At 39.6% G+C, this 26,159-nt stretch overlaps 1 protein-coding gene across 2 annotated transcripts in view; it reads right to left on the bottom strand.

The window, feature by feature from the left end:
• The window catches only part of GPC3 (glypican 3), a 413,786-nt gene that overhangs the window by 371,894 nt on the left and 15,733 nt on the right, over positions 1–26,159 (bottom strand). The window contains exons 2-3 of one of the 2 annotated variants that reach the window (XM_087427499.1): positions 20,004–20,078; positions 9,965–10,126 (exon numbers count right to left, since the gene is read on the bottom strand). In XM_087427499.1, coding sequence (XP_087283625.1) covers positions 9,965–10,126; positions 20,004–20,078 — 237 coding nt within the window. The remainder of the gene's footprint in view (positions 1–9,964; positions 10,127–20,003; positions 20,079–26,159) is intronic. The other variant, XM_004437263.2, reaches the window with a different exon arrangement.

The raw sequence follows: 26,159 nt of genomic DNA, 5'->3' as shown, positions 1-26,159 counted from the left end.
TTAAAATTTTCAAAGCATTTTCATATACATTACCTCTTTTGATCCTCAAAAGCTGGCAGGTTGGCAGATCAGGTGTTATCTTACACATAAGAAAACAAACTCAGACATTTTAATTACTTACCTTTTTTCACGCAGCTAGTGTCAGAATAGGAAATAGAACACATTTTTGATTCATGCTAAGGCTAATATCAGTTAGTAAAAAAATCAAAGAATATATTGGAAACCAAAGGAAGATATTGAAACATTTGACTGAAAGTGTTTTTAAACTCCCATGAAAAATCAAATTAACAAATTAGTAAAAGCAATTTATAACATAAAATAGGCTAGCAATAGGTTAGCATCCCGAATATAGAAAGGGCTCTTACAAATCAATAAGAAAATAAAAGAACATCTCAATAAGAAACCATAAATAGCTAAATTTTTTAAATGATAAAAGAATATTGAGAAAAATCACAAAATAAAAAGTACAAGTGACCATCAAATCTCCCCAGTAACCAAAGTACTATTTTTCACCCAAACTAGAGTTACTGTAAAATGGCAAATGGCAAATGACCAGGAAATTGGACATACATACATTGCTAGTGAGAGTGAAAATAGGTACAATTTTATGGAAGTCAAATGGGCAATAAATGTGAGAATCCTTAAAAACTGCATAGCCTCTGACCTAGCAGTTCCAGTTCCAGGAATTTATCCTGAGGAAACAATTAAAGATGTGCATAAATATTTAGTTACACGAATGTTACTTATCTCACTATGGCTTACTGAAAGTAACCTAAATGTCTGACAACAGACAGGGTTGGATTAATAACATTTAAGACAGTCACATGACTAAGTACTAGGTGGCCTCTAAATACTATATTTCTACTGGATTACAGAAATGCATTGACATGGAAAGATGCCTATAATATATTACATGAAAAAGCAATATTATCCATTTTTGAAAAAAATATATGCATACCTATATATGTATAATACTGAACAAAAGTATGCAAGATTATATACCAAAATGTTAATAGTAGTTATCCTCTGAAGGCTAGAATGTGGGTCATTTTATTTTCCACTTTTTTCTTTGTTTTTTCATTTTCTCTAATAAATATGTAGTACTTATTTGTGTATAAAAACTCATTTTAAAAAAAGAATATCCTGAAATAAAGTTTGCTCTATTACTTTCAAGAACTCACAGTAATCAGGAATGACACATAAGGCATATTTGGAGAAGCTGACAGGTGTCACAATTCTCATGATTCTTGGTCACAACGTGTAAATCCATGGCACTGAGCCTTGTTCACAGTGCTCTATGAAGAGCCTAAGTTGGGTTGGAATAAAAGACAACCAGCCAGCCAGGGAGTGGTGAGGCCAGAAGCAGAGGTAGAGGCTCAGGTAAACATAAGATGTTCTATCTCAGTGGGCAAGCATCAACCCATTATCTAGACCTTTTAAGATCTTATATCTGAGTAGATTTTAAAGCCTAGGAATAAATGCTGCAGGCAGCAGGTTATATCTTTTCTATCTGGTCATAGTCGTACTTGTTGCAGAGGAAGTGGAAGAGTTAGAAATCTATTTCTATTAATACTACTTATTTTAATTTTGTGTGTGTTCATTCAATCATTTACTGAGTGTCTACTATCTTACCTGGGGATCCAGAGGTGAGGTAGAATACACATAAGCCCTACCCTCAGAGAGATCATTCTCTAATAAAGGAGACTCATGTGAATCAAATATCCATACATGTATCACTACAAACTTGATAAGTGCTAGAAAGGAAAAACACAGGATCCCAGGAGAGGGAATACAGTGGAACCTGACCTAATCCAGTGATTACATTTCAGTTAATCAGGTCCAGTACTAATGCTAAAGAACTTCAACCAAAGGAGGGAAGCATCATAAACATCCTGATTTCCTTTCATCATTTTTGTTCTCCTTCCTCTCCTAATGCAACCCAATGAAATCAGAGTCTGCCATTGCTTGTTAGATCTAGAGGCTACGTTAACTCAGTCAGACCACTAGGGGACCATTCAGAAACTGTATACTATTTAGTCTTCAGTATACACATACATACACAGAGAGAAAGGAAGAAAATACACAAAAATGTTACAAACAGTTTTCCCTGAATGAGAGGATTATGAGTGGGTATATTACAGCATTTTAATATTAATTATAATTATATTAAAACATAAAAAAGCATTTTTTAAAAATGTACAGGTGCCAGATATGTTACATTCAATACTGCAAAGCAAAGATATTATGTTTTCAATACAATATGTTTGTAAATGTACAAGAGGGGGGCCAGCCCCGTGGCTTAGCGGTTAAGTGCGTGTGCTCCGCTGCTGGCGGCCGGGGTTCGGATCCCGGGTGCGCACCAACGCACCGCTTCTCCGGCCATGCTGGGGCCGCGTCCCACATACAGCAACTAGAAGGATGCCCAGCTATGACATACAACTGTCTACTGGGGCTTTGGGGGAATAAATAAATAAATAACATTATTAAAAAAAATAAATGTACAAGAGGGAATAACAAAAACAATAGCTACCATGCATTTGATTCCTACAGACCAGCACAAGGCTGAACAGGCCTCATCTGATTTGACGCTCTTTAATTAATGGCTCAGAGAGAAGTGACTTGCCCTTGCTCACAAAGAGAGGAAGTAGCAGGGCTGGGACTTAGACATCAGTCTGCCTAAAGCCAGAGCACATGCCTGTGACACTATGCCCCTCTGCTTCTCACCTAGGTGTTTTGCCCTTTCAAGAAGGAAGACTGAGTGAGAGGCTGTAAGGCTAGCCAGGGAGTCCAGAAAGACTGGTATCTACTAGGCAATTAACAATGTTTAAATTTTAATTTAATTTAGAAAAAGTTGTATATTGATTTACCTAACTCCCTCACCTGCCCTTCTCTTTGATCAAGAGCCACATCTATGTGGAGAATGCATGCAGGCAATCTCCTCCAAGAACCTCTACCCTCTAGTTGGAATTAATCTTTTCCAACCCCACACTCCCATACAAAGGCGGATTTCCTGCGACACTAATGAAACTTAAGCTACAGGGACCTGCACTTGCAAGCGTCCTCCTAGAAGAGCCACAGGCATTTTGTATTTTTAATTTTATCTCCTTTTTCTTAAAGAGGGCCCCCAAATTGCATAAGCTTTGAGCCCCACAAAACCTAGATCCACCCCTACTCCCCAAAGAAAACTGCTAAAATTTTTCTTACAGTATTTCTCTTAGGATGCCTTGTACCCAAGTTAATCATGTATAAAAGTCTCAGTTTCTGAAATTTGAGCTACTTGAAGGTAGGCATGAAATAGTTTTTATCTTTGAATTCCCCACAATACCTGCCTTCAGACATGCTAGGTACTTGTTCAGCAAATGTTTTTCAGTTAAATACAATAGAATTCCCTCACAAGAAAGAAAGTTAGAATTGGGAAGATTGCCCATGACCATGAAACAAAATACACAGAAGCTGTATAACACATGGTAATTAGGGACATAGGCTCTGGAGCTGTACTTCCTGGGTTCGATTCCTGTCTTTGCCATTTATTGGCTGTGCAACTTTAGACAAGTTACTTATCTCTCTAGGCCTCCACTTCCTCAGCAGTAAAATGAGGCTAATAATAGTATCAACCTCATAGGGTTGTGTGAAGTTCAAATGAGATAATAGAAGTAAAACATTTTCGAACAGGAGATTTTTCATACATCTCTCACTAACTTAGTACATGTTTAGAGAGGAGGCTTCTGATTCTCACCCCAAGCCCTCAACTTTCTCTTCTCCACACCAGCCCCACATCTCCTACCTGTCCCCACCCAGACTCATTCAAACCCAGCCAAAACGACTCCAGAGCCTGCCCTCTTAATCATTATACTCCATTGCTGGGCTGGGAGACAAAGGAGGAGACTAAAAGCATGAAACCCACTTCTGCCTTTGCTAGTAGTCTAGATGGGAGCTGATGGAGCCTGGAACTAAAATCAGAGAGATAGAGCTAGAAGGTATCAGTGTGTGATAAATGAAACAGCCGAGATCCAGAGAGGGCAAAGGGGAATAGATGGTGGGAAAAGATGTGAGGAAGTATGAAGGAAGAAACAGGACCCGGTGACTGACTGAAAGACAGGATGAGGGAAAAGAAAGAGTCCAAGGGTGTACCTCAGCCCCTGGAAGCATCTCACAGTCAACAGAAGGAGAGGTGTTTTTAATTTCTGCGTTACTGCTTCCAGCTTAGAGGAAAATTGTTTCTACTTCCACTCTACTGACAGGAGAATTCAAATCTCTCAAACATATGCTTCATTACTCCGATATCAGGTACTGCAACTCAGTGAGACAGAAAGAGGAGGAGGAACATATGTTTTCAGAAAGTAAACAAATCCCAGTGAGGGAGGGGTGGGGTGTAATCACTCTAGGCAAAAGTGGCATTTTTCCTGGAAGCTTCTAGAGGGCAGGGACAATGTCCTTTAATTTGCTTTGTTGGGCCCACTAGTGAGAAGGTGGGCATGATGATGGCAACTAGAGGGGGCGAGTTCAGAGCCCTGTTGAATCAAGGGGCATGGGCTGAGGTAAAGAATTAGTCTGCATAATCTCCTCACCTCAGGTTGGCCTGAGAACATTCTCTGCCCGCACACTGAGTCATTTTTCTAAGCTCTTTCTATTAAACAGTTTTCAGTCTAATGAATGACTTTTCTAAATCAATAGAGGGCACAGGAAAGGTTTACAACTCCCCCAGCCTCTGGCTCTGCTAAAGTCATAGAATTTTCAAACTGAATTGAATCCAAAAGTTCTTGGTTTAAAACTGAAATGACTTTAAACACCCAGTTTCCAATTGTTTTTCCAGAGCACTAATAATTAAAGAATCACGTTTTTTAAAATTTTGAAACCAAAATATCTTTTGAGTCAGCGCCATAAAAGTACACTAATTAAAGCCAGCATCTTCTGGGTTCTGATGAGAAATTCACCATTTATAATGGGATTACTAGAGCTTTGCTGTACAGATGAGCAGTTTGATTAATAATTTACATTTTTGAGGATATATAACCTCACTCATGGTCATGGTTTGCTAAAATTCTTCTATTCAGTTTAATGTTATTATATTTAGTCCTGGCAAATGAATTAGGTTCTGATTAGACATCAATGTAATCATTCTCTCCTGTACATTATTTTCAAAGAAGGTTTGTGACAGAATGGCTGGCAGTTTGAGTCGGGGACTCAGTGGGGCTCAGCTTGCACAGAGCTGGATCATGGACAGCAGAACTGTCAGACTAGTCAAGGGGAAAAATTGTGAAATGGAGAAAAATTGCTCAGTACTCACTTAAAACCCTCACTACATTATAAAAACTAAATTAACAAATGATTGAATCTCAAAAACATGTTTATCAACATTCAAGCAATTATTTAGTCACATATTAACTGTGAAGGAAAAAAGCTTTGCTTGAATAATGTCCCGAAACAGTCATTTCAAGCAGAAATGACTGGAGAAATTGCTGTGAGCTGATGGAAAAGGGTATTCTCACCAAGGTCAATTTTTTTTAGGGGGAGTGGGAGAGATAGGAATCTGACAGAAAAAAGTGGAAGAACTGCCAAGAGCAGATGGAAACAGAAAACAAGGGAGCCGAGAAACAGAAGAAGCACAGAAACACCGTCCCCCACCCCATACAGAGATGTCTTTGTCATCTCCTCCACAGAAAGCAGGTAAAGGAAAACCTTCCAACACTGGGTGAGGGTCAACTGAAGATCTCTAGACTTGGACTCCCATTTTCCTTCTCTCTGCCATGATAACATGGACCAGACAATGCAACTAAAATATGGCCTGAACACAACAAACCCTTCCTGATCTAGCCACTTGTTTATGTGTAAATATAACACATAGGGGCGAGAAGAGTAGCTTTGGGAAGCTGAAAAAGGGATGTCTCCTGGCAGTATTGACATCTCAAACAGCACAGCTTTACCTCTAAGAAGGCACAAAATAAACCTCTTTTTCAAAGGGTCCTTTGCCTAAGTGCTCTCTCACTTGTGCACTGGAGTTGTGGCAAAAGTTGTTGAATTACATCATGAACTCCAGCTTTGTCTAGGTTAATGTCTGTAATGGCAATGCATCATTTATCTGGCACCACTTGGGGTGAAGTGGTCCACATAAACGAGCTGTCTAGACAATAATGCATGTATACAGAGCTTTACAGTTTTCAAGACACTTTCACCTACATTATCTCTACTCTGTGAGGTAAGCAGGACTATAATTATCCTGATTTTGCAGATAAGAAAACTGAAGCTGTTAGAATTTAAGTAACAATCAAAAGTCATATAGCTCATGAATACAGAACTAGAATTAGAACTTAGATTTTCTGACTCCAAGTCCAGTGTTTCTTCCATTGTCTTTAAGCACCAAAAAATATTTCTAGCCATTTAAAATGGAAATATTATGAAAAAAACAGTGAACACATTTTGATCTTTCCTTATTGGTTCACAACCATCACTATGAACATCAGTTGTTGGACCTACTGTAATACAGGGGCTACTGAGGCCTGTAGGGGTATACCCCTCTACTAAATGCCCCCAACTGTCACATTCAGTGAGTTCCTGAGTCCACTTTTACATCCTCCACTCTTACTGTCACTTGTAACTTCTTGCTGCTCATATGTACCTCCCTCTAGCCGCCTTCCATAACCCTTCTACTTAACTGCTTATCTACTACTAGCTAGAAAACTAGAAAATCAAGCTTGTAAAAACTGTGCATAAACTTAGAACAGTAGGAGGTTCTGAGCAAGGACCCAAGGAGCTCTCAGATGAGTCAGAATTCTATCCTATTTTTCTTCTCAAGGACCACAAATTCTATAACTTCTTAATTTTGTTTTATCTCAAGCACATTCAGAACAAGGAAAACCATGTCACGTGATGGCTTAGAAGAAGCTGTGGCATCAATGAGTTTCCTCATCTGTAAAATGGAGATAATTGCAGTATGACCCTCATAGGCCTGCTGAGAAAATTAAATGAGATAATTATGTAAAAGTAAGCATCATATAGTAGGCACTTAATAAATTGTCACTATTATTATTATCATCATCATCATTATTATTAGGTAGGGGAGAAGAAAAAGAGAAAAGAAAATCTACTTTCTGTGGAGTTTTTCAAAAAGAATTAATTAAGCAGAAACAAAAAACGATTGCGCTGCCCCATTTTACTAAGCACATCTAAGTAAATTAAATTTAGGAAACGAGGCAATGCAAAGATTGAAAATAAAGAGCAACTTTTTTTAATGCTTCAATCATTATCAAAACAACATTAGCAATAGAGCACACCAAGCACTGTAGCAAAGGGCCCCAGGCTCATTTATGAGGCCAAAGGCTTCCTGCGAACAAAGACATAAAATCCAAATTGAGGCAGTAAGGATTGCTCGTGGAACTGTGCACATATTTGCAGGAGGCACTCACTGCTTAAATACCCCCAGTGTGGACGAGTGAAGGAATCCTAAAGAGATTGTGGATCTAGGCCAAGATCAAGATGAGCTTTCTTCAACTTTATGTGGTTGAGAGAATCGCTCACATTAAATTTCACATGAGTGAAGTACTGAAGCAATTTTCTCAATAATTTGGTCTATCAGAATCTTGGGGAGGGGATATATTTTAGGGAAAAAAACAACTGTGCCCTCCCAATTTAAATTCATTAGAATAATAAGTAGTTATATGAAAAAAAGTGGATGCTCTCTTTTTCTTAGCAATTAATAATACATCACCTTGTAGCAGTCCCTGATTTCAGTCTTGTCTCTCCAAATGTTTGTTACAGAAAGGATTTGGGGGCAATGTCTCTACAGACATGGCATAATTGCCTTGGGGTCTGGGGCCATGGGTTATTTTTTCTTATGGGGTTTATGTTTTTTAAGTGAAGCAGGAAAAGAACGAGAAAAGAGAATGAAACAAGATAAAGAATGAGTACATATGGTGACAAGGTAGAAGGCACCAGCAATGAGTTCACACATCATTTAGTTGTCTCCACGTTCCTTTGCTAGTGTTGTCCTTCTGCCTGTCCCCACAATTTGAGAAATAATATATATTTGTGTGTGTGTGTGTGTGTGTGTGTATGAGAGAGAGAGAAGGTACAACTAGTAGGTGCTGCCCCCCACTCTCCACCTTCTGTTCACATGATTAGTGTTCAACCTCCATGCTACAGCAGCCATATCTGGAAGCTACTCCAATCAACATCTTGGGAGAACTTCCTTTCTCTCCTAGTCTTGTGCTGTTCCAGGCCTAGAAAACACAATATGCAAAATGCAGGACTGGACAGAGATATGAATGCTGACACCCAAGGCCCTCAGATGGAGAGCCATGGCAGCTACTCTGTATGCTAGAATACTAGTGTGATCACTCTACCACCCCCCTCCAGCCAGGCAATGGTAGTAAGATAACATTTGTGGGCCTGGATATTCTGGAAATGAAACAAATCACAAATACACCATTCTAAAACAGCACCTTGACACCCCAAAGAGTAAGATTCTGCTCTCTGCTTCAACCGGATTCTCATGTCACATCACTTCTTATCACCCCACTTTCAGCCAGCAGATCAGCTCCAAAACCAATCTAAGAAGTACATGAATGGTACATGTATTTTTAAAATCAGCTTAAATTATTCATTCTATTGCCAAATTGTTAGTCTCAACAAACTCTTCGCAAGAGTCTGACTGCATAAATAGGTTAACAAATACTTCAAACTTATACACTGTACTTCATATAATCAACCCAACATCCCCTGAAGCTTTGACCCAAGAAACTGTTGTGAATATATGCGTTATTAGCTAATTTGAATAATTTTCTCAGCAAATTCTAAGAATTTCATTATAATACACAAAATAAGCTATAATCAACCCACCTTATAATTCAAAGAAGTTAATTCTTCTAAAGATGCCATAAATCTAAAGATTTGGAATGTCAAGTAGTCAGAAGTGTTATTTTTCTATCTGACCCCAATTCTCTCTTTGTGGGGCAAGAAAAAGGCAGTTGATTCCATCTGCTTAAGGAAGAACAGAAGAAAGCCCTAACATCCGTAATTAATTTCCTTTCACAGGTGTCGGCATACTGAGACAGTTAAAAGCACAGACTCTAAAGAGCCAGGCTGCCTGGGTTCAGATCCTGTTGTCACCATTTATTAGTTGTGTGACCTTGGGCAAGTTACTTAACCGTTCTGTGCCTTGAGTTTTCCTCCATAAAATGGAGACACTAATAATAATACCTACCTTATAGGGTTTATTGCAAGGATTAAATGAATTAATATATGTAAAGCACTTAAAAGAGTACCTAGCACATAGTGCTATATAAGTGCTTCCTCTCACCACTACTGCCACCAATATCATCATCATCCCTAGCTGAGTCTTTGAATCAAGGGAGTACTCCCCATCCTGCTACGATAGTCCCAGGAGTTAGCAAGGAGAAATGTAATTCCCTACCCAATCTGGCAACGCCACAACAGCTTCTTTTACAGTCATATGCAGATGTGGTAAGAACAGAGACTCACAAAGAGAGAAGAGGTAACCACTCACACAAATGAAAAACTTTAGGGCCATCAAGCCAGTTTTTCCCTCTTACGTGGAAGAAATGGTCCCAGTGGTCAGAAGGAGTTCATGCATGTTCCACAAATATCTAACTCACTCCTGGAGAAAACTGGTATTTAGCTAAACTTTTCTGTTTTTTAAACAAGTCTTATGCACTAGGTGAGATAAAGTATCATTTACTCTTCCTGCAGAGATTGACAACCTTCATGTACAGATAAACAGAACGTCCTTGGACGATGATTTTTGTCAATACCCACCTTTCCAAAGGTTGAAATGAAGCTTCTCTAAAAATCCATGTTTTTCCTTAACCAGAATCTCTCACTGGGAGGTTTTTATATCAAGCATTAATGCTAGAATGGTAATTTATAAATTACACTTAGCATTTGAAGGCCCAGTGCCCAAATAATGACGCCACTGAGCAGCACATCTAAAAAGATCCTCAGAACTCACCTTGGAAAACTGCAGCATTCTGAATAATTAAGAACTTGAGCTCCATACTCGCAGACTGAAGCAGCTGTTCCATGTTCAGTCGTGCTGTTAGTTGGTATTTTTCTTCCATCTTTCTTGAGCAGCATGTTGGGCCCTTGGGAAGACATACTTGCAAATCTGATCCTGAAACAAACAAGTTTTTCATGTTTCACTAAGCAGAATGTCACACACACACACACACACACACACACACACACGAGGCGAACAGGGCAAAACAATGCATTTCTTTTAAAATACAGTAAAATCTTGATTATTCAAAATTAGTGTTTATCTTAACTAATCCTTGCTTTCTCCCAATTATCCTTATGACTGATTCTTTTTGAATAACCATTGGAATTAATTGCCTAGGTTTGACTCATAAATTCTGCATAAACTAATTTATAGCACCAAGTATATGTCATTGAACGCCAATATTTAATTTGTCTGTTAAAAGATCAATCTTCACTCCTACAATTTATTTTTCTTGATTATAATTTATGAATGAGAACACAAATAAGAAGGAATTTTCAAAATTCCAGTTATGATTTCCTAAGGAAATGTATATCTGGCCAACCCAATGTTGCTTTTTGGGATAAAGGATTAAAACATCAATGTCATATCAAAGCTTTGTTGATGGTGGTGGTGGTGGTGTTTTAACTAAAGGTTTGGGGCAAGATTCACAGAGGAAACCTCCAGAGGACTATATTAACATTTAGACAATCAACAAAATCCCTTACAACTCTAGCATTCTAGTTCTATCTCAAATGCCGACTTGTTGTTCCTCTGAACTCCTGAGCTACTTCATTGCTATCTCCCTTATGAAGCAGAAGGCTTTTTTAATTTTTGCATCTCCATAAAGATTTTCCACATGAATAATCTCCTCACTTATTCCAAAATTAGGGAATCAGAACCTCTTCTCAGTCCTCATCCAATGTGACCTTTTGGAGCATCCCTCACAGTTGACCAATCTCTCCCTCTTAAAACACTCTCTCTTCTCCCTTGTTTTAGTGCACCTACCCACTCCTCACACACCTACTGTTATGGCCACTCTTATCTGTCTCTTCTTGCTTCCTCTTCTTCCATCTATCACTTAAACGTCCTCGTTGACCCTTTCTCTCATTCTACATCTCCCGCTCCATGATCTTATCTAAACCCATGTGATTGCTGAACTCCCTAATCCAGCCCACACCTCTCCACAATCCCACATTTTCAACTACTCTATGGGAATCTCAAATTCAGCATACCCAAAACTGAACTCAGTATATGCCACACACACATACACACACACACACACACACACACACACACAAAGTTCCATCTCCTGTGTTCTGTATCTCAGTTAATGATCATCACCCGCCAAGTTTCCCAATGACAGAAACCTCTGTCATTCTCAGCTCTTCACTGGTGACTCAACACACTTCTCCATCCATGGAAGTCATCAGCATATGAATGAAAATTGAAGCCATGGGAATAGATGACAATCATTCAACAAATATTTTATTGGGCACCTACTATGTGCCAAGCACTGTGGATATAGCAGTATATAAAGTCTCTGCCCTCATGGAGCTTATATTCTGGGAGACAACAAACTATATATATATATATAGTCAAGTAGTGATAAGCACTGCAGAGAAAATAAAAACTAAGTAAGTAAGGGAAAACAAACTGTGGTATATACGTACAATAGAATACTACTCAGTTATAAAAAGGAGTAAACTATTGATACATGCTACTACATGGATGGATCCCAAAAACATTATGCTAAGTGAAAGAAGTCAGATCAAAAAAATCACATACTCTGTGGTTCCATTCATATGAAAGTCTAGAAAATGAAAATTAATCTAAAGTGACAGAAAGCACTTTAGCGGTTTTTGGGGGGGAAGGAAGGCAGGGATGGAGTGGGAGTGAGGAAATTTTGAAAAGTGATGGATATGTTCATTATTTTGATTGTGGTGATTGTTTCATGGCTGTATACCTATGTCAAAATTATCAACTGTACCTTTAAAATATGTGAAGTATATTGTATGTCAATTATACCTCAATAAAGCTGCTAAATTTTTTAATGTTTAAAAAACAAAGTAAGGGAGATAGGGAATGTGGTCGTTGCAAAGATGATTCTATTTATATAGAGTAGTCAGAGAAAGGCCTCTTTCATAAGGTGATATTTAAAGGGACATGAGGGAAGTGAAGGAGAGTCCCATGATTTTATATCCTCCACCAATACTAGCAAATATTGGGGCTCAATGAATAGTAAGCCCAATCTCCTTCCTCTTCTGCAACTACTGTTTTCCTCAGACTCTCCCTTCAATAAGCATTTGTTGAGTTCCTTCTATGGTGGCCATGAAAATGTGAATCTCAGATCTCCTACTGTGGGAAGTGTAATTGACTGATGGTCCCAGCTGCTACGCTCTGAATTCACCACCATATCCTGCCCAGGCCACAATCTCTAGAGGCTGTTCCCAGTCAATGACTGAGCGTGGCAAAGATGCTAAGTCCTGTGAGACACAAAACTTTGCTGACAGGGATTTGGCTTGAGGACTCCCCATTGACCTTGACAAAACTTTCTTAAAACTACACTGCAGTCTAAGATTCTTTCTACTCAACCTTCCTTCTTTCCCTCTCTCTTCCAAAGGGGTCATACCTGTACCACAGTCTGATGGCTCTTCTAGCATCCATCGGTTCCCTGCTCATTTTCCTTCACAAGTGTTTTCCCCAATAAATCTCTTGCACATCTAGTGCCATATTGGCATCTCCTTCTCAGATCTAACATATCTTCTATGTGCCAAGCACTGTGCTACATGGTGGAGGTACAACTTTGAACAAAAGAGACTTGGTCCCTACTGCAAAGAGCTCACTGTCTAAAGGAGTTAACAGAGATAAATACCAAGTACATAGTAAATGAGTGCAATAAAGCAACCTAGTTAGCTAGGATGACAAAATATGTATATGGGATATAGGGAGAACTCCCTCAAAGTCCCATAAGGTCCTTGGCAAAGTAAGCTTCCATAATAAACATCAAATCTCACTGAAGTGAGGCTAGAAATCATATTGAGACATTTTAGACAGCTTTTCAACAACTGAGGTTCTAAAAAAAGGGGAAGGGGACTAGTTAGCCCTCAGTTACTAGAAAATTTATTTTTATTACAACATCTTATTTCCCTAGGAATTCCAGTTAATCATGGCCTTAATGTATGTGTCCAAGTTTTCTTTTCTTAATTTAGGAATGAAATTCATCAAGTTTTGCCTTACATGAGATCACTGTTGGAGTCCAGGGTATTGACTCCAAGCTCTCCACTTCCCCTTCCTCAAGAGAGCTGCTGACAAAAGGAGTAAAGGAGAGCACAGATAATACATATCACCAAACCTAATCCAGCACTGCAATTTATAGTAGTGGATGGAAAGGTGATATTTAATGTGTCAAAATACAATTTAGGGTCTGGAGATACAGAGTTCAGATTTATCTCCTATAAATGTCAATCTCATATACAAGCCTTGAACCGATTTTAAATATGGTCTAAGCTTAAAGGCTTTATGATTATCTTTAGAAAAAGAAAAAAACAGAGCTAGTTCTAGCTCCCTGTGTTCTTTCTACACGAGGTTACAAAATGTAATGCTATTCTAGGAGTAGAAACATACAATTTACTGGACCAAGAAGGAAAAGAGCCCCCTTAGGGAAGAGTGGCTAATCTAGGTTTAAACAAGGTTGGTTGAGACATACATGTAGATATGAAAAATTCTATATAGCAGATACTTTCCATATACCAAGTTCCTGTCCATTTAGCAAGGTTATATTTACTTTCTTGGTAGACTGATGCCTAAGTAGTGTGTGTTTAAAATATCTGTATTTGAATATGTTCATAAAATTAAATGTTAAAGATAATAATCCTTTGCATTTTTAAATTTCCATTGGTGATGATTTCCAGTTTTCAGGAATGATATAGTTTATTTGACAGGGTGGCTGTTAGTACTGTTCCTACTCCCACCAGCTCTAGCTGGTGGGAGTTATAAAATAATAGGGCTCAGATCTTTTTTCTGTGAAGTGCTATGAGTTGCTTAGATCTTAGAAGGTAACAAATCGCTGCTCAATGTACCTACAGAAACCCAGGAAGGACTTTGAATTATCATGACACCAGTTTGGTTTGCTTTTGACATGATAATTCATAAAGTAACTTAGAGCTTGCATAATGTGCTGCTTCCTTGAGTTGGTCAAGTCTCATAATTGTATAAACTCCCACTATCTCAAGAATTAGTCTGGCCAAAAATCCTTAAAGGAATAAAACTTCAAATGAGAACTTCTGGGAAAACATGTCAGATGTCATGGAGAAAGGTATATGTGATATCCAAATATATGAAATATGTATATATAGAGAGCAATATTTATCCTCCCTCCCGACTATCACTACCTGGTTAATCAATAAGCCAGTATGATCGATCTGGGGGCTAAGAGTTAACTGTAGATTTGAGGAAATAAAACATCTATAAACTGATAAGAATTCAGGATTTCCAAACCAGGAAGGAGAGAAATATATGCCACAGGGAAAAACATTTTGTTTTAAGTAAATTTCATATAACTCACAGACCAGCTTAAAATAAGCCCCAGCACAAGGAACAAAGTGGGCCGGGAGAGCCAGACATGCCTAAGTGAAATGACAATAATGAAATATAACCATTTCAATGCATGAACATGCGCATGAAAGAAACAAAACAGAAAAGAACACACAAAACAGGAAGAAACAGAGAAAGAATTTAGAGGGGAATCCTCATCAACAAAACAAAGAATTACTCTGGGAACCAAATCCCAAGTGGGATGAATAAGTAAAACCAAGGGCAAATGATTAAGGAGGTACACAGAGAACTGGTACATACTTGTGTGAATAAAAGCAGAAAGGCCAATTCAAGAAATAAGATACAAAAGACATAGTAAATAGCCAAGCATTCTTTAAGCATGTCAGGAACAAAAGAAGGTTAAGGGAAAATAGCTCCTTTATTAGATGAAAAAGAAAAGTGATCGTGGACCACACTCATCAAAGAGGTGCTCACATTTTTTTATTTATTTTTTTTGTAATAATGGAATTCAGCTGGGAAACAGGACTAGAAACAAGCAATATAGCCTGCGATGGAGATAAGGAGGAGACTTAGCAACTGACTATTCAAATAAGCCAGAAAGGTTCAACTCTTTAAGACTTAATAACTTGCATTCCAAGATGCTAAAAAAAAAAAAATTAACTGAAGTCATTACAGGGCTGCTAGTTCCCATTTATTCTGGAGGATTAAAAAGTACCTTCATACTATAATCTTCTCTCCTAGATTTTTAATTCCTGAAGAGCAGAGAATGACTCCCATCTCCTTTGGGAGGCCCCGTCGATCCCATTCAACCCTGTGCATATAGTGTTGAATTAATGAGGGCTGCAGACTGAGAACACTAGTAAAGAACTTTGTGTCTGTCTGATCTAAAAAGAGGGAGTGGAGACAGATGACCCGAAAATTTTATATCTGTATGCTTAACTTTGATCTTGGAAAAAACATTTTTAAATACCACAAAATCTAATTTCCCAACATCTTGAAGATACACAAATAGATATTTCACTTGAAAGAACTATGAAGTAATTTATTTCTAATTAATTTGAGACAATGTCTTGCTTGCACATCGGGTCCAGTTCTGAGTCCTACAACTAAAAAGGGATATTTGAGTTATGGAAGCTTTTCTCTAGGGGATTATTCCCACATGTATCCAAGCTGGGCACCCTTACTAGCTACCTCCTGATGTGTACTCTATGTCGTGGGATCTCTTAGGCTTGGCTACATGTGGTCTTGCCTTCTTGACTTCCATCACAGACTCTTTCCTTTGGGCCCAGTTCTTGCTCTTTTTTTTTTTTTTTTGGCTACTTTCAAGGACTTGACAGTTTAGACTGCTCCTGGTTTCCTTTAGCCACCTGTGTGCAGTCATAGGCTCACCACACTCACTTGGAGACCCCATTCCAGTCCTGAGCCTTGTCCCTAATTGGAAGAGGACAGTGAACAATGTGTATGGGGCTGTTTAAATGTGTCTATTCTATGGATTTTATTCCAAATCAGTAAGTATCAATGGCCTGGAGGTCAGCATCATGGTAGGCACTAGTGGGCAGGTAAGAGCAAAAGCACTTATGGCCCCTCTCGTCAAATTGCTTATAATCTAGTCCTAGCCCCACCACTTGCTAGCCATGCAAGCAAGGGTAGGTTATTTAACCTCTACATGCCTTTTTGTCCCTATCTATAAAATGGGATTATCAATAGCACTTGACAGAGTTATTGCAAGGATTGAGTGAGATTATGCATGTAAAGCTCTTAGCCTTCTTGATACAAGGTAAATATTCAAATATGTTAAGTAAAATTAAAATAAACAAATAAAAAATAAATTCACGCTAAGAGACCAGACTTTCACACAGAGAAATAGTTAGAGAACAGTAAAAGTTGGTATGTAGTTAGGTGACAAAATATGCAGTAGATTTTCTGAGGTGATGGAAATAGTCTATATTTTAATTGGCGTAGTGGTTACATGGGTATATACGATTGTCAAAACATTAAATTCTTCACTCAAATGAGTACACTTTATTGTTTGTAAATTATACCTCAATAAAGTTGATTTTTTAAATATGTAATATAGACAACATTTTCTAGATAAGTGAATGCTCACCAGAGGCTCTAGGGGTCAAAGAAAACTTCAAGGAGGAAGTCGGGCTTGAGCTAGGATGCAAAGGATGAGAAGGATTTGGAGACGCCAATGGGTGAAATGCGTTTGGCACCAGCGGAGTAGTGGGGCAAGATTAACCTGCCTGGAGAGAAGCTGGAATCTGGGGCATAGCTAGTTTATCAGGTAAGACAGGCCAGAATTTAAAGGGGCTTGAGTGCAGACAGAAGCCTGTGGGCTTGGCCTCATAGGCAATAAAGAACCACTGTTGGTTCTCAAGCAGGGGCATTATATGACAACGGGTGCCGTTTAGGAAGATTAGTCTTACAGCCTGAAATTGGGAAATGGACGGACTAAATAACCCCTCAAGGTCACTTCCAGCCCTCCGATTCTCTAATTACCTTTATTACGTTCTATATGTTGGTTATTTTACTAGACTGCAATTTTAGCTAATGACTATAAATTGTCAAAATCACATTAAAAAACACATTAAAGAATAAAAGAAATATTAATGTAGACCTTGATCCTTATACTTTTCTAAGAGCAGATAAAACATATTCAAACAGCAACAGAAGAGAATGAATCGTCAGGGCTCAGTAACAATGAAAATTGAAATCTTTTCCATGTATATATATAATGATGATTTGACATTTCATTGCCAAGGTCTGCTTTATGGGCAGATTATTTTTTTGCTAACAAAGGTATGTTGTGCTAAAAGTAATCACGTAATATTATCATAAAAGTAATATTAAGCAAAGGAATGAATGATATCCCAAACTGGTTGCTTCATGACTTGTAGGGGAAATAATAGATACCTATTAACATTATCCAAAGGATTAAGTGCAGGTTGCTCTACTAATAAACCAAAGAAAATATCAGGCATTTTTAAAAGGTATTTTTTCTCAACAGAGGACAAGTCAATTTGCCATCCAAAAATATTAACTAATTTCCTTAGCATATAATAGTGACTTGCTATTAGAACGGTACCTTTTCCCCTAATTAATAATTATCTAAATCAAATCTTACAAGCTCATTAATTTCTCACTAATCAAGATAGGAATACAGATGAAAGAAATGGCTGCATTTGAAACCGGTAGGGAAAGTGATGATTACTAGTGGAAGAAATCATCTTAGGGAACCCAGCTGAAGGTTACCCTTCTGTTATTTAGCCTAAAAGAACATGACCTTGCAGAGGGCATACCTGGGTACCACAAGCTCAGACTTTAAATCAAAGATCATGCCTGGGGACACCATAGACTCTGCCTCTGTAAAAGGCAGGCCAAAATGACTCTACCACACTGGAGTACTGGGATTTTAAAGCAACCCTGGAGATAAGCCACTTTCTAAGCCTGAGAATTAAAGAATGAATTACCTTTATCTCTACTGCCAACTGTCAATTAACTGCATATCATTTCATGCCCCATAAAGGTTGAATCCCTAGATCGCTACACTCTCCCACAAAGAGCTTCTTTCTGGACCACATTCCCAACAAGCAGTCAACATGTGCTCTGGGAATACAAATTCACTGATTACATTCAGCCTGCCAAAGTGGTGAATGATTCATTCAGCCAGCACTTACTGAATGCCTACTTTGTGCCAGGGACTATGCCCAACCCAAGGAATACAATAGTGAACAGGACACAGCCTCCGTCCTGGAGTTCACAGGTTGGTCTAGGAAATGGACTCCCAAACTAACTAGAAACCTCTACATCATTCTGGACACCTCACTTGCCCTCAATCCCCTATAGTCAAGTGTCAGTAAATCTCACTGGTTCTGCTTTTTAAATATCCCTTATCATTCCCCTCCTTGCCATCTTTGCCTCATCACCTCACATCTTTTCACTTGGACAACTGTAACAGCTCTGAAACTGGCCTTCCTGCCTCTATGCTCGCCTCCACCGAAGCCCCAGAAAGGTATTGCTAGAGTGCCTATCTGATCACATCAATCTCCTTAAAAAACTTCCAAGAAAATGGAGCAAGGGCACAGGGGTGCGAAAGTGGGTGGCATGTTCAGGCACTGCCAAGGAACCTGGTAAGGCTAGAGGGAAAGCGAGCTGGTAGAGAGTGCCAGGGGCCAGGTGAGGAGGAGCTATGTGAGCCCTGCTACAAGATGATTCCTAGTTATCTTTAGTTATTTGTTGTTTGTTGTCTTTAAGTTTTTTCCAGCTTGATTGAGGTGTAATTGACTCCTAGTTATCTTTGGATTTGATTCACACGCGAGAGTGTTTGTGGGAGCGGGAAGAGATGTACTCCACAAGATTTCTGTCCTTTGAATTCCCATAGCGCTCTGCATCCTTTATTAGGACACTTCTCACACTCTCTAACTTGAACATAATTATATTTGCATGACTTATCTCCACTAGATTTAAGTTCCTTGAGGGGAAGACCCTTGACTCACTCAGCTTTGTATCTCAAGGGGCCCGCTGAGGTTTGGGCTTGATGCCCTCCCCTTTGACTTGGAACCAATGCCAGAACTTCAAGAGAGTTCAGTTTTAAAGGAACTAGGTCAGATTAATTGATGCTACTAGAGCAACTTTTAGAAGAGTAGTATTCCAGGGAAAATGAAGAAAAAGTCCTCAGAGCTCAAAATGAAGATCTTGATACCTCTGCCTCTGTCTCCGTCTGTCTCTCTCTCACTCACACTCACTCACACACATATACGCACACACACACTATTTAGATGGGGGGAAAACCCCAATAAAAACAAAATTGGGTTGGAGAACAATGCCAGTTGGAATAAAGAATCTTTGAGAGTTCTGCCAGAGGGCCTAAACTAAGGCAATTTTCCTGTCTCCCCTAGTCACTCTTGCACTAATTGTTATTCTACTCGCATAAGTAGCTGAGATCCTGTCTTTCAGGATCTGAATTTCAGTATAATTTTTATTTTTCAGATACAGTCTTAAAATATGCAGACCTGAAGCATAGCTGAGAATTTCAACACCCCACGCCCAATCTAAGTGCTAGGCCCTTTCCCCTGTGTATGAAATCACACTGGGGGAAAAGAGCCCTTTCCTACCAAGACTATGGTGCCATTATCTGCTCTGCTACCAAATCAGCTGTCTGATTTAACCAAATACCTTCTTAAATCTGGGCCTGACTAAATGACCCCTACGGTAATTTCAGGTCTGAGAGTCGAAATTTTCCAACTGTAGGTCAATAGATAGTCACTGAGTCCATGCTAGACTGGGCATTGGAAGGACACAAAAGCAAAGAACTTGCTTCTGCCCTTCTAGGAAGGCTTTGCCAATAACACTTGGCTATATGTGAACATGGATATTGGGCCAAGGCAAAGACCAACAACTCAGCCTTGACAGCACTTCACCCCACATAATAACCACATTCCCTTTTACATACCCCTTTGGCTCCAGAGACCAACTAATGGCAGATAGCTTCCTGATGGGATGGCATGCAGTGGCAACTGGAAGGACTCTGAAATTAGACAGACCAGGGTGTGAATCCCAACTTGGCAGCTTAACAGTCATGTGATCTTAGGCAAATTACTTAATCTCTAAACCTCAGCCTGCTTATCTATAAAATGGGGACAATAACACTTACCTCTCGAAGTGGTTGTGAGGATTAAATTAAACTCTTAGTTGTTTCCCAAACACTTGCGTCCACTTCCTGCTTCATTGTTTTGCTCATGCTGTTCCTGTCCCTGGAGTGCTTTTTCCCTAGCTTCAGCTATTACAACCTTCTCAGCCATAAGGTCTCTCTCAAGTGTCTCTCTCATAATGTTTGTCTCCTCTCCCCAAGCTACCCTCCCCACCAAATAAACCCCATGAGCTATCAACTCGCAGAATTCTCAGCACACTTTGAACCTCTAATACTGCATTTTGCAATCTAGGTTTTATAGCTATTGGTATACTTTTCTTATCCCTACTATTGTAAATATCTGTAGGCAGGAACTATATCTTGGCCATCTTTGTATTCCCTGACATGGCATAGTGCCCAGTATATAGTACACACTCAATAAATGCTTGTTGAATGAATGAGCAAATACTCAACAATGAGACCCTGCTTCCTACACATAGTAAGCTCCCTGTGTCTTGAAGCATTCAAGCATAATTTGGGTAATAATATTCGACATACCCCAGAAGGGACTCCTGTACTAGGTAGGAGGCTGGACCTGGTGACCTCCAAGATTCTGTTCTCTCTGCATTTGCCTGAAGGCCAGACTCTAAGTCACTAATCTCTTTACACACCAAGGTTGTCACTGCCATAAATGTTAGAACTGGTCCTCTCGTCATAAGCAAGTGTGACAGCATTTCTTCAGAGAATGTCTCATCTGTGACAACTATATATTGACCACTCTGCATATAAGTTGTGCCTAAAACTCAGTATACCTGAACCTAAAAAGGCAGTATTTTGCTTCACAGATGTTTCTAGCTTCCAAAACTCCCTGCAGCTGATGTTTCAGCAAAACACAAGAACTAGGTGGAAAGCTAAGGTAGATTGAAAGCACACCGTCACCTTGAGCCTACAGATCCTGTGAAAAGGTCTTTCAGGTGGGTAATAAGCAACAATTACCTTCCTATGGCTAAAGTGTTTAGAAAATTTAAGAAAAAAAAATCCAACAAGAGTCATGAGTTAAGACATAAAGTCCATACTGAATAATATGGTGGCCTATTCTGTTTCAGAACTCCTCTTCTGATCAAGAGTGACTCGGGTAAGTCATTTCACTCCCCAGGTTCTCAATTTAACAATTTGGAAAATGAGTTACCAGCAGTTGCCACCCACATCCCTCTCAGGAAATGCACTGAAATTTTACAACCAACTTTAAGCTTCGCTAGAGCAAGTTCCCCTTAGAGTAGAGAGCCCCGGTAAATTGGTATGATTCAAGAGGCCCAGAAAGCTCTCTTCTGTAGTGAGTTGAATGGTGCCCCCTAAAAAGATATGTCTATGTCCAAACCCACGAAACCTGTGAATGTGACCTTATTTGGACCTATTTGGAAAAAGGGTCTTGCAGATGTAATTAAATTAAGGATCTCAAGATGAAGTCATCCTGGATTATCCAGGTGCGCCCTAAATCCAATGACAAGTGTCCTTGTAAAAGACACATGGAGGAGAGACACAGGAGGAGGAGGAGGCCACGTGATGACAGAGGCAGAGATTGAAGTGATGCAGCCACAAGCCAAGGAATGCCTGGAGCCACCAGAAGCTGGAAGAGGCGAGGAAGGAATCTCTCCTAGAGCCCTTGGAAGGAGTATGGCCCTGCTAACATCTTGATTTTGGTCTTCTGGCCTCCAGAACTGTGAGAGAATAAATTTCAGTTGGTTTAAACCACCAAATTTGAGGTAAGTTATTATGGCAGCCCTAGGAAACTAATACACCCTCTCTTCCCCTCTACCCCACCTAAAAGTATCTGCCTAGTAATATCTAAATGTTTCATGATGGGTGAGTTACTACTTTGGTTAAGCAATTTCATCAGGTGTTGTCTTAAAGTGCTACACTCCTTGAGTAATTCCCTCATACCTCAAGGCTAAAGAGTTTACCTGGGATCCTCCTCCAGCACAGGAAAGAAGGGTGGGGCGAGGTAACCCAGAACACCTGGACAGGGACTAGGGGCGATGTCAAAAAGAAAGACTAAAAAGAAGACAAAAGGAACCAAAACCAAATTTTATCTAGGGTCTGCCCTGAGAAAGTCATATTGACAGAGCCCAAATGTTACTTTAACAGCAATAGTCCCATACTATAAGAAGGAAGAAACCTTGCAGAAGCAAAAAATGATAATATGGCCTGTAGTCCAGACTGGACTGAGGAACCTGTTAGGGGGGTCCTCAGACCAACCCAAATGCCTCACTCTCACTGCTCAAATGTATTTGTTTTCCTTTGCTTCACAAATTAGGCATATTTTGGATACATAAAAAAACTGTTTCAAGCTATTAGCAATTAAATAACTACAAAGAGAGCCGGGCAACAATGGAAAATGCCTATCAGTCTGGGCCTCCAGCCCAACCCTGAATTTGGTAGGAGTCTCTCATCACATTACACCTACCCTAGTCTTCAGCACTTCTGGAGATGCTGTTTTAACCAGCTCCCGGGCAAATCTTCCCGATGCCCAATTGCCCTTACTGTTAAGATGCTTCTCCCAGCTGTAATGGCTAACCTAAATTTCAGTTTCAAGCCATTGCACCTTGTAATTACATTCTCAGCCACTGTAAATAATCTGTGCCCTCTATTTTATCTTTTCCCTTTCCCTATGATAGGAACCTATGGAAAAGGAAGTCCATTGCCTTGTTAGTACAACATACACACTGCACCTGAGCAAAATGCAACCAAAAGAAAATCAAACACTCACTCTTGATCCCTGAGTGAGAAGCAACGTTATTGATCTTTTCCTTTTTCCTATCCTTCGGCGGATCTGAATGTCTACACTGACATGCTCTAGTGCTGTGGCATTTATGCCATCTTGGGGAATAGCCGTGTAAATGCTCCAGTAACTTTATACATCTTCAACATACTGTGGTGTTAGAACTTAAATGTCCGAAGGACTGGGAAGGACAGATTTTCCTCCTCCTCCTCCCCCTACTCGCATGTAATATGAATCAAAATCCTCACTAATTGGCCCTCCTCCTGCATGTTACTGAAGTCTAGACTGGGTGGCAACCCCTTTCTGTGGAAGAGATTTAATGAAGGAGAAAGTGCATGGGAGAGGATTTGCCAAGCAAACCATTGCGAAGCGACTTGGAGACACAAGGAATTTTTGGCAAGCTGAGGTTGGAGGCTAAAGGATATTGTTTCACACACACACACACACACACACACACACACACACGGTGGTGAGTTCACTTTACCCCGAACCAAATGTTTCCTAAAATTGAGGAAAATCTAAGTTATTAATATAACACATAAAAGACTTTTAAACGATGCTCAGTAGTGACTTTTTTCCTCCTTGCTTTCTTCGGAAGCTATGAAAAACAAAAATAAATTACCCAAACAGGTGATTTGGGGATTTCCCTTCCATTCCCATGATTTCACTGAAAAACTCAAAAATTGCCAATAGTAACTTCATTCTCCTGTCAAGCCATGGGGTGATTCAGATAGAGAGCTCTTCAGAGCCTAGTGTGGGCTCAAGAGGCAGTGCCAGGAGGGCTCCAGATCAAGCTGAATGAACCAAGCCTGGATCCAGCATCTCCCAGTGGGCTGCTAGTCTTATATGACCCACCTTCAGAAAGCCACCAGCTCTCAAGACCACAGCAATTTCGTTCAGGATTATCTGCCTCATTGAATTTTTACTGTTTTTTTTTTTTTAAGGGAGAACTGAAATAAACGAGAAATGGTGACACAGGAACTATGCAGCCAATTCTCCCAAACAGTGCTGAACATGCATATCTAAGGAGTGCTGGGTTCAAGGTAGCTGGTGCTACAGTCAGCTGGGGCAGTGATAGAAACAGGTTGATGCAATCACTGAGGCAGTTCAATTCACGGAGAGAAGATGACCTTCACTGAACAGGAAAATCAAATGCCCATGACCCCAGACTGCAGAGCTGCATTAGGGATGCAGCAGTCCCCAGTTTCAAGCCACTGCTCTTCCCACGCCCTCCTCCTTCCCCTCAACAGATATGGAGACCCCCTCCATGCATGGTCCTCATCTGTCTACATGTCTGCCTCCCCCATCAAGAGCAGAGAGAGTGGACTGTTTGACTTTGAATCTCCAGTATCTCACACATACTGGGTTCTCAAAACTGGTTTCGGGAGTAGTTCTTAGAAATGCTGAGCCCATCTTAAGAGTGGTGATTAGGAACATGGTTGTGGAACCAGACTAAGTGGGATTAATTCATTTCACAGTTATTTCACCTTGGACAAGTCACTAAACCTCTCTAAGCCTCAGTTTTCTCATCTGTAAAATGGGGGAAATAATAATACCCACCTGGTAGTGCTATTGTGAGGATTAAATGGGATGTTGCCCATAAAGGGCTTAGCACAGCGCCTAGCTCAATAAATGTTAATGATTATGAGCACCGCCCCCACCACAGGTGCTCAATAAAAACTTGCTGAATTGAAGTTACACCAGTGGGAATGACTAGCAGATGTGAAGGTGGCCTGGGCTTTTGTTTTTTAAAGGTTTTCCCACCTCACTCTGCACCAGATGACCTCTGAGAAGTTTTTTCTTTTTCTTTCTTTCTTTTTCTTTTTTTTTTTTTTGAGACAAAAGATAGATTAGGGGATAGTTAGGCTCCACTTTTGCTGATCTTCAGTTTTTCATTCAGGGCAGAAAACCAAGTCTGGCAAAGTCAGGCAGATGATTTTCTGAGAAATATGACAAGGCTATTAAAAACTCTAAATGAAAGTTGTGTAATGAGCATGAATCTGAATACATTTAAATTTCCTCTAGATCCAGTAATTCCAGCAACATCCTTATATATTTTTAAAGTGTGCTTTTGCAAATGTGAGGAGACCAACGCCCTAAAAGATAGCAGGATTTCTTCAAGAGTGGGGTTGGGGAGGGGATGCACAATTGTCATGAAAATCAACCCCTGAAAATGCACAAGATTTTATTACCAAACGGATGCCTGAGAAGATTACTAGATTTTTAGGGTCTTTGCTATCAAGAGAGCAACGTGCATGCCTGAAATAATTAAGAAGAGACTCAATTATCTAGTAAACTGAAATTTCAAACCACCCTGCTTACCTAAATGAGAAAAGCTGCTTAGACTAAAGTGTCATTACTTCTATTTAGACAAGCCTTAGCAAAGATATAAAAGGAGCAAAAGACTGGGACCCCACATTCTTCCCTAAGCCACAACAATGCCTGTTTATGTAAATAGGTTTTTCAATAACAGAATGGAATCTGAAAAAAAATGTTTTCATTATTATCTCTGAAAAAATGCAAATGCAGAAGATGCAAGTCAAGGGGCTTTCGCTATGATGGGCATTGAATACCCTAAAATATTTCTTCTATGTGAGTCTGAGCCTGGATTCCCACTGGATCTAAGAAACAGGCAACAACTCTTTCTCCTTAAAAAAGTTCTGAGGACAATATGAGGAAGCACAAAGGTTTCTCTGATCCCGTAGCAAGTTGAGTACATATTTATTCAAAACTCAGTTTATTTTTTTTTTAAAGATTATTTTATTTTTTGCCCCCAAAGCCCCAGTAGATAGTTGTATGTCATAGCTGCACACCCTTCTAGTTGCTGTATGTGGGACTCGGCCTCAGGATGGACAGAGAAGTGGTGCCTCGATGCGCACCCGGGATCCGAACCCGGGCCGCCAGCATCGCAGCGCGCGCACTTAACCACCAAGCCACAGGGCCGGCCCGAAAACTCAGTTTAAAAAGAAATAAAAGTAGTAGTAGATATCTATTTGCCTTTCTTTGGCAGCCCCTTCCAAAATCTGGACCAAAATATAAATATCCTTGCCTCCATCATCATCACCATCTGACAATCAAACCCTCCCGCATGACCATAACAACCTCCAGGCGCAAACTGAAAGCTCATTAAAGACTATATGAAGGCTATTTATAGAAGAACTAAACAAAGAAGGAAAGAACTATTAGCAAAATTAATTAGA

The sequence above is a fragment of the Ceratotherium simum genome, chromosome X (assembly GCF_057802395.1).
Source record: "Ceratotherium simum simum isolate JZ-2026a chromosome X, ASM5780239v1, whole genome shotgun sequence".
In the NCBI taxonomy this organism is placed as follows: Eukaryota; Metazoa; Chordata; class Mammalia; order Perissodactyla; family Rhinocerotidae; genus Ceratotherium; species Ceratotherium simum.
This window is presented reverse-complemented; position numbering and strand designations above follow the sequence as displayed.